General features: G+C 49.8%; 1 protein-coding gene across 2 annotated transcripts; it reads left to right on the forward strand.

The window, feature by feature from the left end:
• The first annotated feature begins 2,913 nt into the window (after positions 1-2,913).
• On the forward strand, positions 2,914-12,688 carry PI16 (peptidase inhibitor 16). 2 transcript variants are annotated; one of them, XM_038553904.1, is made up of 6 exons: positions 2,914-3,333; positions 7,420-7,641; positions 9,722-9,831; positions 10,098-10,186; positions 10,785-11,333; positions 11,670-12,688. In XM_038553904.1, the coding sequence occupies exons 1-6, from the start codon at positions 3,172-3,174 to the stop codon at positions 11,789-11,791; spliced, it is 1,254 nt and encodes a 417-aa protein (XP_038409832.1). In that variant the 5' UTR covers positions 2,914-3,171; the 3' UTR covers positions 11,792-12,688. The 2 variants fall into 2 exon arrangements, with proteins under 2 accessions (XP_038409832.1, XP_038409831.1); XM_038553903.1 differs by having other exon boundaries at positions 3,114-3,333; positions 10,785-11,456.
• The last annotated feature ends 3,709 nt before the right edge of the window (positions 12,689-16,397 follow it).

Raw genomic sequence — 16,397 nt, forward strand, 5'->3', positions numbered from 1 at the left:
CCCTCCCCCACCCCCACTTGTGCATGTGTGCGCTTGCTCACTCTCTCTCTAATACATAAAATCTTTTAAAAAGAAGACTCTTCATTTTCCTCTCCTCCAGCCCCTGGATACTACCATTCTACTTCTGTTTCTATGATTCTTACTACTCTATGTCCCTCATATAAGTGGAATCATACAATTTTTATCCTTTTGTATCTGACTTGCTTCACTTAGCAGAATGTCTTCAAGGTTCATCTATGTTGTAGCAGATGACAGGATTCCCTTCCTTTTTAAGACTGAATAATATGTAATTGTATACATCTACCATTCACTGATGGGCATTTGGGTCATTTCCACCTTTCAGCTATTGCAAATAGTGCTGCTATGAACATTGGTGCTCCACCATCTGTTTGAATCTCTGCTTTAAATTCTTTTGGATATATATCCAGAAGTGGACTTGTTGGATCAAAACGTAATTCTGTTTAGTTTTTCTGAGTAACCACCATACTGTCTTCCACAGTGGCTGTACCACTTTACATTGCCATCAGCAAGGCCCAAGGGTGCTAATTTCACTATTTCTTTGTCAACAGTCACTATTTTGGGGGGAGTGTTGTTGTTGTTGTTGTTGTTATCATAGCCATCCTAATGGGTGTGAAGGGATATCTCATTGTGGTTTTGATTTGCATTTCCCTAATGACTGGTGACACTGAGCATCTTTTTACATGCTTTTTGGTATATCTTCTCTGGAAGGATATCAAGTCCTTTGTCCATTTTTTAATCATGTTGTTTTGTTCTTGAATATAGGAGTTCTTTATATATTAATCCCTTATCAGATATATGATTTGATAATATTTTCCCCCATTCCATGGGTTTCCTTTCTGCTCTATTGATTTCATCCTTTGAATGAAATTCATCTATATTTTATTTTGTTGCCTATATTTTGGTGTCACATCGAAAAAATCCTTGACAAATCCAATGTCATGAAGCTCTTCCCCTATGTTTTCTTCTCTTGTCTTATAGCTTTAGCTCTTATGCACAGGTCTTTGATCTGAGTTGATACAGTGCAAAGTAAGGGTCCAACTTCATTCTTATGCATGTGGATATCCAGTTTTCCCAGCACAATTTGTTGAAAAGACTGCCCTTTCCCCATTAAACGATCTTGATTTGACACCCTTCTCAAAAATAATTTGATCATATATGTAAGAGTTTATTACTGGGATCTGTAGTCTATTCCATTGGTCTATATGTCTGTCTGTGTGTCAATGCCACACTGTTTTGATTACTGTAGCTTTGAAGTCACTTTTAAAATCAGGAAATGTGAAACCTCCAACTTTGTTTCTTTTTCAAGGTTGTTTTGGCTACTTGGAGTCCTTTGAGATTCATATGATTTTTTGGGATGGATTTTTTTTTTCTTACTGCAAAAAACCATCACTGGGGTTTTGATAGGGATTGCATTGACTCTGTAGATTGCTTTCGGTAGTATTAAGACTTCTAATCCATGAACATGGGATGTCTTTTCATTTATTTCCTATCTTCTTTAATTTCTTTCAGCAATGTTTTATAGTTTTTTTTAAAAAAGATTTTATTTACTTATTCATGAGAGACACAGAGAGAGAGGCAGAGACACAGGCAGAGGGAGAAGCAGGCTCCATGCAGAGAGCCTGATGTGGGACCAATCCCAGGTCTCCAGGATCACACCCTTGGCTGAAGGCGGTGCTAAACCGCTGAGCCACGGGGGCTGCCCCTATAGTTTTAAATGTATAAGTTTTTTGCCTCCTTGGTTAAGTTCACTCCTAAGTATTTTATTATTTGTATTGCTATTGTATACAGAATTATTTTCTTAATTTCTTTTTGGGGTTATTCATTGTTAGGATATAGAAATACCACTTGTGTGTTGATTTCATATCTTACAACTTTGCTGGATTTTAAAATTAGTTCTACACAATAGGGGTGTGTGTGTGTGTGTGTGTGTGTGTGTGTGTGAGTGATCCAAGCTGTCTTTGTCTCTGCTTTTGTTTTAACCCAGAGATGTGAGCAGAAATGGGTTTTCTTCCAAAGCCAATGAGCAGGCTTTTTCTAGGTCCCCATTCACTAAGAGTACAGGCTTTAAGGATCCCAGCTAAACTCAATAGTACTAGTTCCAGACTCCTGACCCATGAAGGGCCAAGACCTTGGTCCCTGCCCTGCATGGTCATTATGGTGCAAGTGCTTGACCACTGGGCCTATTTCCCCTCTAATACCCTCCCCTCCAAGCTCCTACTGCATCAACTCACCCTTCCCTCTGCTTTTCTGCTCTCTCGATTTCAAAAACAGACACATTCAATATTCTAGATATTCAGAGCAGGAAAGGTTCCAGCATCCCACTTCTAAACAAGCACCTCAAGTACATGCATTCACAAAGGGTACGCAGAAGCCAATATTTTAACCATAGTGAAAAGCCCTATTCCAGGATACAACTAGAGTGGGAAACACCCCATCTCTTCTCCTGTGAGCAGGAGTCCTGCCTCCTCACGGGGCTGAGAGCTGGCCAAGGCCATGCCATGTGGGTAGTTCCTGTCTACTGCTACTCAGTGCCAGGTACCATACTGGGTGTCTTACATACATTTGATCTCATTTAATCTTCCTTCCAGCACCATGAGGTAGGTACTATTATTGCCACTGATCTGATTAAGAAAACTGCCAAAAACATAGCCAGCAAAGGAGCAGAACCAGGATTCAAGTTTTGGCTGGCCCATCTTTTTTACAAAATACATCTTGTCTTCCTCTGTCCTCCCATAAGCCAACTACAGCTTCTTTATCCTGCCCAGTCCTCAGGGGCAGGGTCCACGTGGTTCCCGTCCTCTTACTTGTCCTCAGCACCCAGTGGGTGTGACCTGGGTTACTATATTTTGCCCCTGAGGACCTGTCCACCACTCGGGAGGACTGCAGAACACACACAGCACTTGGCCTGAGCCCCCGTTACCAAGAGAAAGAAGGCTTTTGCCAAGGACTCTGAGGGGAGATAAATGCTGGGAGCGAACTCAACTCTGGTCAGGACCCAAGCACCCAGCCCTCCTGGAGACATTGTGTGAGCTGGGCCAGGCCTGCAGACAGCCCCTCCCGCCGCCCCAGCCAGGGTGGTGCTTGTGTGGGAAGGACTTTAAATCCAGCTGCCAGACCCCTGGCCGGGAGAGGCTGAGAGGACTGGCCACCATGCACAGCTCCTGTGATCTGCTGCTGCTGCTGCTGCTGCTGCTGGCGGCCACCGTGGGCCCTGCTGGCGCCCTCACTGAAGATGAGAAACGTGCAATGGTGGAGCTGCACAACCTCTACCGGTCCCAGGCATCCCCACCTGCGGCTGATATGCTGCAAATGGTAAGTGTGGCCAGGGACACTCACCTGCCAGGACTGAGGGGTGCTGGGGCCAGGCCCCCCAATCCCTCCCACCCCTGAGTTGAAGCTACCTCAGAGACTCATGTCTCTGGTCAGTGACAGAGACATATTATATAATTCACAGGTCCCCAGAAGTAGTCCCATTAAACAGATCAGGAAACTGAGGCTCAGAGGGACTTGCTGGTCCCTCAGGGGCTTTCAAGTCCCTCAGCTGGTAGAGCCAGGCCTGAGACACCCAGATTCCCACTCCAGTGACCCCTTCCTAAAATCCAGGTGCCCGTGATAGGGGGAACACAAGTTCCTAACACCTGGGTGAAAACGGTCTGGTCTTTCAGATGCCTTCCAAGTCAATGAGAAGAGGAAACGCAGGCAGCAGGATGGGTCCCACCCAGCACTAGGGTAGGAGGGATGTACTAAGGAGGTGGGTGAGAACAGGAGCCAGCAGCGGAGAGGGCTCTGCATCACACAGTTCACATTCTGTCTCGGTCACACCGCAAGACCTGCGATTTGGGGTGACTCCTTTAACCTAATAAGGACCATCAGTTTCTCATCTTCTTCATTAGAGCTACCTATATATCAACATGGACACTGAATCTCACAGATATAACACTGATAGGGGTGGGGAAGGAAATCTCAATATATATATACAGTAGGGCATATTTACATAAGGTTTAAAAATGTAAAAAAAAATACTATTGTATACTGGTGGGGACACATGCAGATGTAGTAAACACACAGGGACATGCCTATAGATGATGGAAACCAGATTTGGGATGGAAAGCCAGATTTGGGGTGGTGGTTACCTGTCGAAAGGGAGAATTATTTGATGGTAGAATTAGGGGCAAGATGTTAATGCTCAAGATGAAAAGAGATAAAGCCGGAAATTCACCTCCTTCCTGCTCTCCCTGAGGACCAAGCAGGCCCATCCTCTCTGGCCACCCTCAGGTGCTCTGGAAGGTTCATGAGCAATGTCCAGGGACCCCATAGCTCATGCCTCAGAGCAAGTTCACACCTGGGAAACAGAGCAGTGAGCCTGAGGGTCTGGGGACTGGAGTTCTTATAGCTTTGTTCCATCTGGCAAAGTACTAGGGGTGGGTCCTTTACCTTCAAAGGCTTCCATTTCCTGACCTATCTCTTGAGACTAATGATCCCTACCTTCAGGGTCAGACAGGATGACAAAGATCCAGGAAGTCCCCTAGAAATGCACACAGCTCAACCAGGAACTACAGACAAAAGATAAGCTCTGCCAGTAGCTCCCTGATTGAGGCTTGGAACCCACTTAGCCTTAGTTTCCCCATTTGTAGATCCCTGATGCCCTACAGATTTGTTGGCTGAGGCTGGGGGCTAATCACCCAGGAGCTGCTCTGTGGACAGAGGTGGACCTTGGTGGAGGGACAACATTCTGGGAAGCAGTTTGGATATTCAGGGGTTATGCTGCTGTCTGGTGGGAAGTGATGGGAGGAGGTCAGGGGCTGGGACACCAGGATAAATTTGGAACAAGGCTCAGGCTCAATCTCAGGAATGGTAAATGCTGAAACTCTGGAGCCAGATGGCTTCTCTCAAATCTTAATTCTGCCATTTATTAGCTCTGTGACCTTGGCTAAGTTACTTAACTTCTCTGTGCCTCAGCTTCCTCATCTGTAAATTGAAGATGATGACAACATAGCAACTCCCCTGTAGGATGGTTGGGAGGACTGAATGAATATGTAGAAAGCGCTTAGAACATGTGTGACACATAGTAAGTGCTCAGTAAGTATGTGATTAACAAAAGAGGGAACGGGTCCAGGGTGAGGCAGGTGGCAGTTCTCGTGGACTCTTTTCTCTCTTGTAGTTTCCACATCTAATTGTCACCACTTTTACCTCCCAGAAGGTTCGATCTTCCTTGACTCCTACTCCCACATCCTGCTCCCTTGGTACAACCCTGGTCCAGTCTTTCAAGACTTCTCTCAAGACTCCTAGAAGAGCCTCTACCTGCTTCGCCAGGCTCTGGCCTCCGTTGCCAGAATGAATAATCCAACACATGGTCTTGACCTTGTTCAGTACCTTTCAACAGCTCCCAATGGCTCCTGACTGCCTCAGGATAAAGCACCAGCTCCTGAGAAGGCTCTGTGTGTCCGGGGCCCTGCTTACACCGCCAGCTTCCTCTCCTGCTCCGTTTCTCCCTCAGTTACCTCAACAGCTTATCCTTCCCCAGCTAAGATGGTGTTTCTCACCTCTACACCTTTGCTCATGCTATGGCTTCTGTCCAGGATGTCCTCCCCTCTCCACCTGACCAATGCCTCAGTTCTAACCCTTAGCTTAGTGTCTCCTTCCCACCCTCAGGTTGGGCTAAATGACCCTCCTTGGTGCCTCTTCATGACCCATTGCGAGTCTGTCATTTACCATGTGGTAGCCCAATCGTTTATGACAATGTGAACTTGGGCTTCACCTCCAGGCTGGCACAGGGCCCCCAGACTGTTGCATGAGTGAATGAGTAAATGAATGAATAGACTTGTTTTCAGATGGTGACCATGTGGCCAGTGTGGGTGGATGCCAGGACTCAAAAATCCACAGGGGTCTCGGGAAGACTGAGAAGCCTTGAGACCCATAGGAATGACTCTACTGGTGAGATTCCACACATCCAGGCAGAATAGGAATCACAGCCAGCCTCCGTAGGGAGACCACTTAAAACAGAGCCAGTCATCAACAGCTGACAAATGTCTACTGAGCACCTGCTATGCGCCAGCACTGTGCCAGACACTGGGGCCACATCACTGTCTTACCCTGAAGGAGCTGACTATTCAGTCTGAGGTCCCGCAGGTCATCCCAGAAACCCTGATCCCGGTCCCCTACACCCTGCCACTTCTCACTCCCCAGCTCCCCTTACTGCCAGAGTTTGAGACAACCTCAGGGACCAGTGATTTGGGACAAAAACACCCAGGGAAGGAAAGGGATTCACCCATAGTCACAAAATGGGGCTGTCCCAGCCCTGTGTTCTCATCCCCACCCCAGGCAGCTGCTCCTGAGAGCCTTGTGTGGGTGAGGAGCCACACAATCCCCTCCTCTCAGGGTCACCCAAGCTCTTGGCACTTTATAGGCTGTCTGGCTCCCACAGCTGGCTGGGCCCCCAGAGGGTGGAGCAAGAGTTGCCGCCAGGCATCCATTTCTAGGAGAGGCCAAGGACAAAGTTTAATGGGATCCAGACCTTTCTCCTCAATCCTTTGTTAATCGCTCTTTCCACCCACACTGGGCCTGTCCTCCCAGCCAGGGACACAGAGAACCTCAGGGGTCCCTTAACCTAAAATGCCCCCTCCAGCTGCCTCACCTCAGGTCCCCCCCCCCCCCCCCCCCCGCCCCGGGAGAACGGTGCTTTTGGGATCTGATAGCTCCTGGAGACACCAAAGTTCTGAAAATAGGCCTCTCAGTGAGGGTCACATGGAGACGCTTAATAGGTTGACAAGGGTTGAGAGCACTTGGGAGGGAAGTCTGGAGCTGGTAAAGCCATGGAGGCTGGGCAACCCCAAGGGGAGAGTGGGACCTGAGAGGGGAGTGCTGACCCCCTCTTACTTATGATGCCTGGGTAAGAGGGTGGAGGGTGGTGGAATAAATAATGCAGCCCTTGAACACCTTACTGGACATCCTGTGGTCTTCAGAGCAGTCGGGCAGCCGTGGGAGGTAAGCAGGGCACAGCCGTCCTCCGTTCACATAGAAGGATATTAATATTAATTAATAATAACACCATTACAAACATCAACTCACTTATTCTTCCCAAAGCCCCATGCAAGTTTAGGAAGATGAGGCAATCTGTCTGAAACCACATAGCTGGTAAATGGTCCCAAGTTTGGCTAACTCCATGGCCCGGCGAGGCAGCCTCCCACCTCCCCACAGAAGCCCACCAGGAGCACAGAACTGTTCCTGGTCACGGCCTGGGTCACCCCGAGGGAGGGGAGGGCTCCGCCTGCAGAGGCCCCCAGGACACCTCCAACCTTCTTCTCTGACCCCAGAGTTGTGGGCATCCCCACGTCCCCCCCCCGCTGCCTCCACGGAGCCCAAGGCGTTCCTCACCTTCCTCCTCGACCCGCCCCGCAGAGGTGGAACGAGGAGCTGGCCGCCTTCGCCAAGGCCTACGCGAAGCAGTGCGTGTGGGGCCACAACAAGGAGCGCGGGAGGCGCGGCGAAAACCTGTTCGCCATCACGGGCCACGGCTTGGACGTGCCGCTGGCCATGGAGGAGTGGCACCACGAGCGCGAGCACTACAACCTCAGCGCCGCCACCTGCGACCAGGGCCAGATGTGCGGCCACTACACGCAGGTGCGAGGCCCCAGAGCACTGGGCGGGGCTACATGGCGAGGGGGCGGGGCCGTATGAGCAGGGGGCGGGGCCGGGGGCGGGGCGGAGGGGCGGGGGGCGGGGCGGAGGGCCGAGGGGGGCCGCCTCTCCCTCCCCAGGACTCTAAGCCCACAAGACCCTCCGTGGAAGTCTTTCCACGGTGCGCATGTGTTGTGCAGGCCTCTGAGGAAGTCTGCTTCTCGGACTCAGCCCAAACCATCTCCAGTTAACTCTTGAAGAACCACGATCGTTTGAAAACCTAGGTGGCCTTCTGGGCCTCCTCGTACAGAGGGGACCTAAGTGAGGTGTCGCAGAGCCAGTTTCGGGGGCCGTAATTATTGTCCCGGGCAATCCTGGCCAACCTCTGAGCGGTCCCGTCCTCTGGCCCAGGTCCGGCAGGGCTTCTGGCTTCTCTCACTGTCCCTCTTTTGTCATCTCTCATGGCGTCTGGGGTGCTGCTTCTAATCAGCCAGGGACCGATGAGCAAGCACCACTGCGTGTGTTTAACCTTCTTCCTCTTTTACAAACTATGTGTGAGGGCGCCTGGGTGGCTGAGTGGCTTAAGGGTCTGCCTCTGCTCAGGTCATGGTGCCAGGGCCCTGGGATCCAGTCCTGGCATCAAAGCTCTCTGCTCAGTGGGGAGTCTGCTTGTCCCTGTCCCTCTACCCCTCCCTCCTGCGCATGCTCTCTCTCTCTCTCTCAAATAAATAAAAATCTTAAAAAAAAAAAAAAAGGCAACAAAACCATGTGTAAAATAAGAACAAATGGTCACTGTATAAAGGTTTCAGGGAGACCTTGAGAGCATTTCCTGCCCTTCCCAGCCACTTTTTGCTTATGTAAGTGTTCTCACTGCATTTTGAACGTTTGCATTTCCAGATAAGAGATGTTGGGTGCAAGTGTGTATGGGTGTGTAGGGGAATTAACATTAGTGTTATTGAATTCATGTTCTTCTCCACCCAGTGCTTATTGTTCAAACAGTAGCATGACAATTCTCTTACAAAAAGAAAAGGAAGCTCAACCTTCTTCCCCCTCATATTCACCAATTCCACTTTCCAGTGCTTTTTTTGAGTGGTATTTTTAGTGCTAATCTTTCAAGAATAAAATCCCAACATCACCCACCCAGATGAAGAAGTTGTGAGGGCCCAGTAGCCCTCCCTGTCCTCTTCCCTCTGTACCCTGCCACATCTCACTTTACCCCCCTACCCCTAACACACACACACACACACATGCACACACACATTTCCTCCTGCTACGATTGCTGTAAGTGCCCAGCAGGAGTGGGTCTGGCCCACTCCCACCCCAGTGTCCTCCAGGGCTGAGTGCACATGTACTCTGGGGGCATTTCTGCCTATGAGATGCTCACCACTGCTGTCCTCAGCTAACTTAAACAGAAAAACCACCAGTCCTGGGGGCTATGTGCAGAATTAATAACCAGAGTCAGATCTCACAACAAAAACTAGCCTCTGTTTGAGTGTCTCCTAAACAGACCAGGGCCTGCAAATAGCAAGGGGAGGCTGCTGATCTCAGCCCATGGTGGTGCACAAAGATTGTTTGGACTTCTAAAATTTTACACTTAAGACAGAATTCCTTCTAGCAGCTAGGAGACCCAGACTTAGAGCAGAACAGATCCTCACAAGCACTCACTTGTGCTTTGGGGAGGAATTTCTACATCCAAGATGGCTCTTTCCATTCTCTTTCTTGGATTTTGTTTGTTGCTGATATCTAAGATTCTCCCATTTGAGATTCATTCCTTTGGGATATACTCCTTGTTTAAAGTGCACAGGAAGTTGCAAAGAAAAAAACACACAGGAGGAGTTCATGAGGGTATATACAAAATGAAGTTTTTTCAGAGAAAGGCCTGGTGAAACAGTGTATGTGGTTCAGGACAAATTCCTACAAAACTCCCTGTTTAGAGTTTTATCCTGAAGCTGTGTGTCCTTAGAGACTTGGATCTGACAGGTTGTAGAGATCTTCTTCTCCTCATCCATAGAAGACTGGTGTAGACAGACACTAGCTACTGGCATCCCACCCAGGCTAAATTGTTGGGTTTGCCCTTCTTCAGGTGGTCTGGGCCAAGACAGAGAGGATTGGCTGTGGCTCCCATTTCTGTGAGAAGCTCCAGGGTGTCGAGGAGACCAACATCCATTTGCTGGTTTGCAACTATGAGCCTCCGTGAGTGCCCAGGGAGCCTCTGGGATAGAGGATGGGCAGAGCCAAGGGGACGGTTGAGTTGGGCAGCCTAAGAATGTGGGAGGGGGCCAATTTGGGCCTATACCCCATACCCTTGGGGGAGCTGTGAGGGCACTGGTGGGAACCCAGCAAGCTAGTGGGAGAAAGTAAGACCCGGGGTACTTCAGGCCTAGGTGTGTGTATGAGGGATAGGGACTCAGGTTTGCAGGGACCGCCCTGGCCCCCAGCATCATCCTCGCCTCCCACAGGGGGAATGTGAAGGGAAAGAAACCCTACGAGGAAGGCACTCCGTGTTCCCTCTGTCCATCCGGCTACCGCTGCGAGAGCTCCCTCTGCGGTGAGTTGGCCTGGGGTGGGGAGAAGCAGGAAGGGGCGGCCAGGGATGGGGCTGGGTGGTCCTAGAGCCTCGGTGGAGTCCCCAGCGGTGCCCGGGCAGGACACCACCTCCGGGGACCTGGGGACCGTGGTGGGCCCGCCCTATCGGGCTTCCAGAGCCCACTTTGCCTGCCTTGCAGTCACTTCGGCGCCCTGTCATTCAAAGTGACTGGATTTCAGCTCTCCCAGGGGAGGGTGGAGGACAGGAGGGGGGTGGGCTCCTGAGCTTGAGTTCGAGGAAAGGGTCCCCGAGGTGGCGGTGCCTATGGTGGGCGTGGCCAGGGCGACGCATTAGGGACACACAGCTAGCTGGAGAGTCCCCTGAACAAGTGGTTGTGTGAGTGCGGAGAGAGGCAGAGTTGGACACGGAGGTGGATGGAGGGGACACTGTTATAAAGCTAAAATAAAATAAAACTTACTATCAATGAAGGACAGATTCGCTGGAGAGCGTGTGTGTGTGAGAGAGAGATCACAGGACATTTGGTCGCTCACCGTGACTGTGGTGGGGCAGGGATGTGGGGTCCTGCCACAGCACTAACGCGGGCCTTGTTTCTTGTCAGAACCCGTCGCGGGCCGGGAAGAGGCTCAGGATTTGCCTGGCCTGGTAACCGAGGCCCCATCCTCCCTGGCAACTGAAGCTTCAGGCTCTGGCAAAAGCCGTATCCCTTCTTCCCTGGCAACAGAAACTCCAGCCTCCTTGGTAACAGAGGCCTCAGGCTCCCTGGAAACCAAGGCTCTACCTGCTGTAGAAACCAAGGCCCCATCTTCCGTAGCAACGGAGGAGCCCCCCTCCACCGCAAGGGAGGCTCCACCTTCCTTAACGACTGAGACCCCTTCCTTGTTGGTGTCTCACAGCCTGTTCTCCTTGGATGAGGGGCCAGCTACCTCCCCCAAATCAACCCATGAGCCCATCTCCAAATTGGCAGACAAAGAGGCCAGCAGGACAAGAATGACTTCCAAGAGCCCAGAGAGTTCTCCACACCCCAAGATGTTCTTGAGAGGGACACGGGAGCCACTACCCCAGTCCCAGAAGGTGGGCAAGGCTGAGGCAAAGTTATCTCCTTCCAGTGAGGTCTTGGCTTCAGTTTTTCCAGGCCAGGACAAGACAGGTGAGCTGCTGGCCACATGGGACCACATGGGGCACACCTCCTCCAAGTCCCTGTCCAACTCCCCCAATACCTCTGCCAGCGCTAAAGCCACACGTACCCTGGCCCTGCAGTCATCGCTGCCAGGTAAGGCCTGTAGTGTTGGTCCCACCTTCCCTCCTTGTCTCCAGAATGTCAGCACCCAGCCCCCAGCATAGGTTATGCGCACAGCGGGGCATGCACCCTCTGAGTAAGAGCTTCCTCCCCGGCTGCTGGACCCCACTTGCACCCCTGGCAGGGAGGGTGGGAGGTCAGGCATAGCCTTGTCCAGGCTGAGACAAAGCCTCTCCCTCCCCACAGGTGCAGAGGGCCCTGAAAAACCTAGCATCAAGTCAGGGCTGAACCAGGGCCCTGGTCATATCTGGGGCCCCCTTCTGGGACTGCTGCTACTGCTTCCCCTCGTGCTGGCTGGAATCTTCTGAAGGGGTCACCACTCAAAGGCAAGGCCTGTGGGGAGACCCTGGCCTTATGCCCACACTGCATTGTCTTTCTCCAAGTAAGAGGCCACAGTTTCCTGGGCAGGTCCTGCTCTGTGGCCCAGTAGCCCCCCTTGACCCCAGCTTCCGGCCGGACTCCAGGCAAGTGACCTGTGCCCCAGGAGGCCTCTATAAGCCCGACTCCTGGCACTGGCTCAGGAGTGCCTCTGTCCCTATGGAGGTCCACCCCTCAGCTAGCTGCAGATTGTTCTGAGCAGTGATCCTGTGGCTGCTTGTGCTCATTCTCCAGTGTCCTGGTGGCCATGGTTCTGCTCTTCCAGGAACGGATCTCAGCGCTTCCCAGAAACCCCTTGACCCCTCCTAGGTCCCTGGCTTCTTCCTTCAGCCATCTGAGTCTGGGGCTATTCCCAGGAATACCTCCTGCCTTCCCAGGCTGAAGAGGTCAGCAGTCCTCCTGCCATCTCCCCCACACTGCCCCTCACCCCACAAACAAGATGCTTCTTGGCTGAAGGTGCTCTGAAAGGGAAAGGCTGCAGGACACCTGCCTCATCCTCAAACACCTTGGGGGCATGAGGCCTGGCTGGCTATGAGCTCAGGGTGCCAGCCGGAGCGCCTCCTGCCCCTCCAGTCTTAATCTTAGGGTGTAGGTGGAGATTCAGGGGAGATCCCTGGCTACCTGGATGGACTGCCACTGCAGATAGGGGGCTCTCCCTGAGTGCCCCTTCCCCCTACTTGCAGATGTAGCTGGGGAGGTGGAGTTGTGAAGGGCAGATGAAGGACAAGCTCATCTGAATGGGGTTCCATGATAGGCAGAGACCGGGAAGGGAAGCCTCCCCCCTCCCCCCGCCCCCGGACTCCCGAATAAAAGCCTGTGTAAGAGTACCGAGTGTCTGTGCTTATGCGGGGCGGAGGGCGAAGGAGGGTCTCTGAGAGTCCTGAAGAGGCTCCCCTCCCAGGCCCCAGCACCTGTCCCCTCCCCACCCCACACCATCTAGTCCTTTGGGGGCACCTTTCTTTTCCTTTCTATAACCTGGCCCCCTCCCCAACTCTTTTTAAGATTTTATTTATTTATTCATGAGAGACACAGAGGAGAGAGAAAGAAAGGCAGAGACACAGGCCGAGGGAGAAGCAGGCTCCATGCAGGGAGCCCGATGCAGGACCCAATCCCAGGACCCCAGGATCACGCCCTGGGCTGAAGGCAGACGCTAAATCGCTGAGCCACCCAGGTATCCCCCCGCCCCCTAACTCAAACTTTCAGGTGGCCAGCAGGAAGGAGGAAGGGCCCAGGGCTGACCCAGCCAGCTCCAGGAGTCACTGGCCGAGGCTAGTTGGGTTTTAGACCAAGTCAGGGAGTGGCTACAGCCTCTTTACGGGGTGCTGCGGCTCGGGCCCATCTGGTACACAAGGTCAAAAGGCTTTGCCAGCCCTGGGTGCTTTGAGGAATGCTGAAAAAGGCTTCTGGAGTCCCAGGCACACTCCCCCAGGGGAGCACAACTGGATTGTGCAGTGCTGCAGGGGAGGAAAGTGTGTGTGTGTGTGTGTGTGTGTGTGTGTGTGTGTGTGTGTGGCTAGCAGCAGCAAGTAACGGAGGACGGCTTGGGACCCAGATGGGGCCGGTGGGGAGGGTCAGAGCGACTGTCTACAGGCCAAAGCTGGAGCGGGAGCAGTTAAACAGGAAGCATGCAAGTCAGACCGTGTGCTAATGTGTGTGTGTGTGTGTGTGTGTGTGTGTGTGTGTGTGTGATACAATGTATTAAGACATAATATAAATTCAGATGTAACTCATATAAAATCCACCCAGTTAAAGTGTACCACCCAATGGTTTTTAGTATATTCACAGGGTGGTGCAACCATCAGCACAATTTTAGAACATTCTCGTCATGCCAAAAAGAAACCCTATTCCATTAGCAGCCACTCCCCATCCCCCCACCACCCCAAGCCCTGAGAAACCACTAACCCAGTGTCTCTATGGGTTTGTCTATTCTGATATTTTGTATCAACAGAATCATACAATAAGTGGTGGCCTCTTCTGTCTGGCTTCTTTCACTCAGCATAATCTTCTCCAGATTTATCCATGTTGTAGTGTGTGACGGTACCTCATTCCTTTTTATTACCAATGTCCCCTTGTATAGAATACATTTTATTTATCCATTTGTCAACTGGTGGACATTTGGGTTGTTTGCACTTGTTGGCCATTATGAATGATGCTGCTATAAACATTCATGTTAAAAGTTTCTGTGCAGGCATATGTTTTCATTTCTCTTGGGTATATACCTAGGGGCAGGATCATATAGTAACTGCGGATCATTCGGTCACTCTATGCTTAACATTTTTTAGGAACTGCCAACGTGCTTTCCAAAGTGGCCGCACCATTGTACATTCACACCAGCAATGTACAAAGGTTTTTGTCTCTCTACATCTTCACCAACACTCATTATGCCTTTTTAAAATATAGCCATTCTAGTGAGTGTATAGTATCATCTCATTGTGCTTTTGATTTTTATTTCCTTGATGGCTAATGATGCCAAGCACATCTTTCCATGTGCTTATTGGCCTTCGGTCTATAGAGAGGTATCTTTGAATTTTCTGCCCATTTTTTACCTGGGATATTCATCTTATTATTGAGTTGTAGGAATTCTTTATATAGTTTATATGCAAGTCCCTTCCCTGATCAGATATATAATTTTAAAATATTTTCTCTCATTCTGTGAATTTTTTCAATTTTTCTTTAGGATGTCTTCTGAACACAAGTCTTTAATTTTGGTGATATTCAATTTATTTGTTTTGTTGCTGTGCTTTTTGGTGTTATATCTAAGAAACCACTGCCTAATCCAAAGTCACAAAGATTTATGTGGGGTTTTTTAAAGATAATTTATTTATTCAGGAGCGTGCGCGCGCACACATGCGCGCAAGAGAGAGAGAGAGAGAGAGAGGCAGAGACACAGGCAGAGACACAGGCAGAGGGAGAAGCAGGCTCCATGCAGGGACCCCGACATGAGACTCGATCCCGGGCCCCAGGATCAGGCCCTGAGCCGAAGGCGGCGCTAAACCGCTGAGCCACCCGGGCTGCCCTACGTGTTTTTCTTTTTCTAAGAGTTATATAGTTTCAGTTCTATTTAAGCCTTTGATCCATCTTTAGTTGATATTTGTTATGTGGTGTGAGGTGGGTCCAACTTCATTCTTACACATGTGAATATCCAGTTGGCCAAGCGCTTTTCGTTGAAGGGGATTCTTCCTCCATTCAGTTTTTTCATTGCCTTTATCCAAAATCAATGGACTTTAAATGTGAATGTTTATTTCTGGATTTTCAATCCTGTCCCGCTGATCTGTAGGTCTACCTTATGCCAGTACCACACCATCTTTTTTTTTTCTCCAAATATTATTCATTTGAGAGACAGTATGAATGAGAGAGAGCACAAGTGGGGTGAGGGGCAGAGGGAGAAGCAGACTTTGTGCTGAGCAGAGAGCCTGATGCAGGGCTTGATCCCAGGACCCCAAGGTCATGATCTGAGCTGAAGGCACAAGCTTAACCAAACAAGCCACCCAGGTGCCCTTAGTGCCACACATACCATCTTGATTACCATAGCTATGTAGTTAAGTTTTGAAATTATGAAGTGTGAGTCCTCCAATTTTGTTCCTTTTTTTTTTTTAAATTAAGATTTTATTTATTTGAGAGAGAGGGAGCTGACACCCTGCTGAGCAGACAGCCTAACTGGGGGGTTGGGGGAGCTCCATCCCAGGACCCTGAGATCTCAACCTGAGCTGAAGGTAGATGCTTAACTGATGGTGCCACCCAGGTGTCCTGGTTCTTCTTTTTTCAAGATTGTTTAGGCTATTTTGGATCCCCTGAATTCCCATTTGGAATTTAATGTCAGCTTGTCAAATTTCTGCAAAGCTGGCTGAGATTTTGATAGGGATTGTGTAATCTTCCATATAAATCTTCCAATCCATGAACATGGCTTGTCTTTCCATTTATTTATTTACTTTTGTTTAGCAATGTTTGTAGTTTTCAAAGTGTAAACTGTATGATTTTTTAAAAATTTGTCCATATTTTATTATTTTTGATGCTGTTATGTGAAATTGCTTTATTAATTTCATTCTCACTTTGTGCAACTGTGAGTGTAAAGAAATATGATTATGTATCAATTTTATATCTTGTACCCTTGCAGAATTCATTTATTAGTTATAAAAGTATTTTTAGTGGATTCTTTAGGATTTTTTTCCCTAAAGATTTTATTTAAAAAGATTTTTTTTGAGAGAGAGAGCCAGGGAGCACACAGGCAGCAGGGAGGGACAGAGGGAGAGGGAGAAGCAGACACCATGCTGAGTGTGGAGCGTGACACAGGGCTCTCTGATCCCAGGACTCTGGAATCATGACCCGAACTGAAGGCAGATACTTAACCAACTGAGCCACACAGGTGCCCCAGGATTTTCTAAATCCAAGATCCTGTCATCTACAGAGATAGTTTTACTTCTTCCTTTCTAACCCAGATAACTTTTATTTTCTTGCCTGATTGCCCTGTATGGACCCTCTAGTACAATGCTGAGTCATGGCAAGAGAAGACACACTTGTCTTGCTCCTGATCTTAGG

Source organism: Canis lupus, chromosome 12, assembly GCF_011100685.1.
Source record: "Canis lupus familiaris isolate Mischka breed German Shepherd chromosome 12, alternate assembly UU_Cfam_GSD_1.0, whole genome shotgun sequence".
Taxonomy (NCBI): Eukaryota; Metazoa; Chordata; class Mammalia; order Carnivora; family Canidae; genus Canis; species Canis lupus.

Excerpts from the sequence above, each read along its gene's own strand:
- PI16 (XM_038553903.1), top strand. The coding sequence starts at position 3,172 with ATGCACAGCTCCTGTGATCTGCTGCTGCTGCTGCTGCTGCTGCTGGCG. Across the intron at positions 10,187-10,784 it reads CTGCGAGAGCTCCCTCTGCG|AACCCGTCGCGGGCCGGGAA; the intron begins GTGAGTTGGCCT and ends GTTTCTTGTCAG. Across the intron at positions 11,457-11,669 it reads CCTGCAGTCATCGCTGCCAG|GTGCAGAGGGCCCTGAAAAA; the intron begins GTAAGGCCTGTA and ends CCCTCCCCACAG.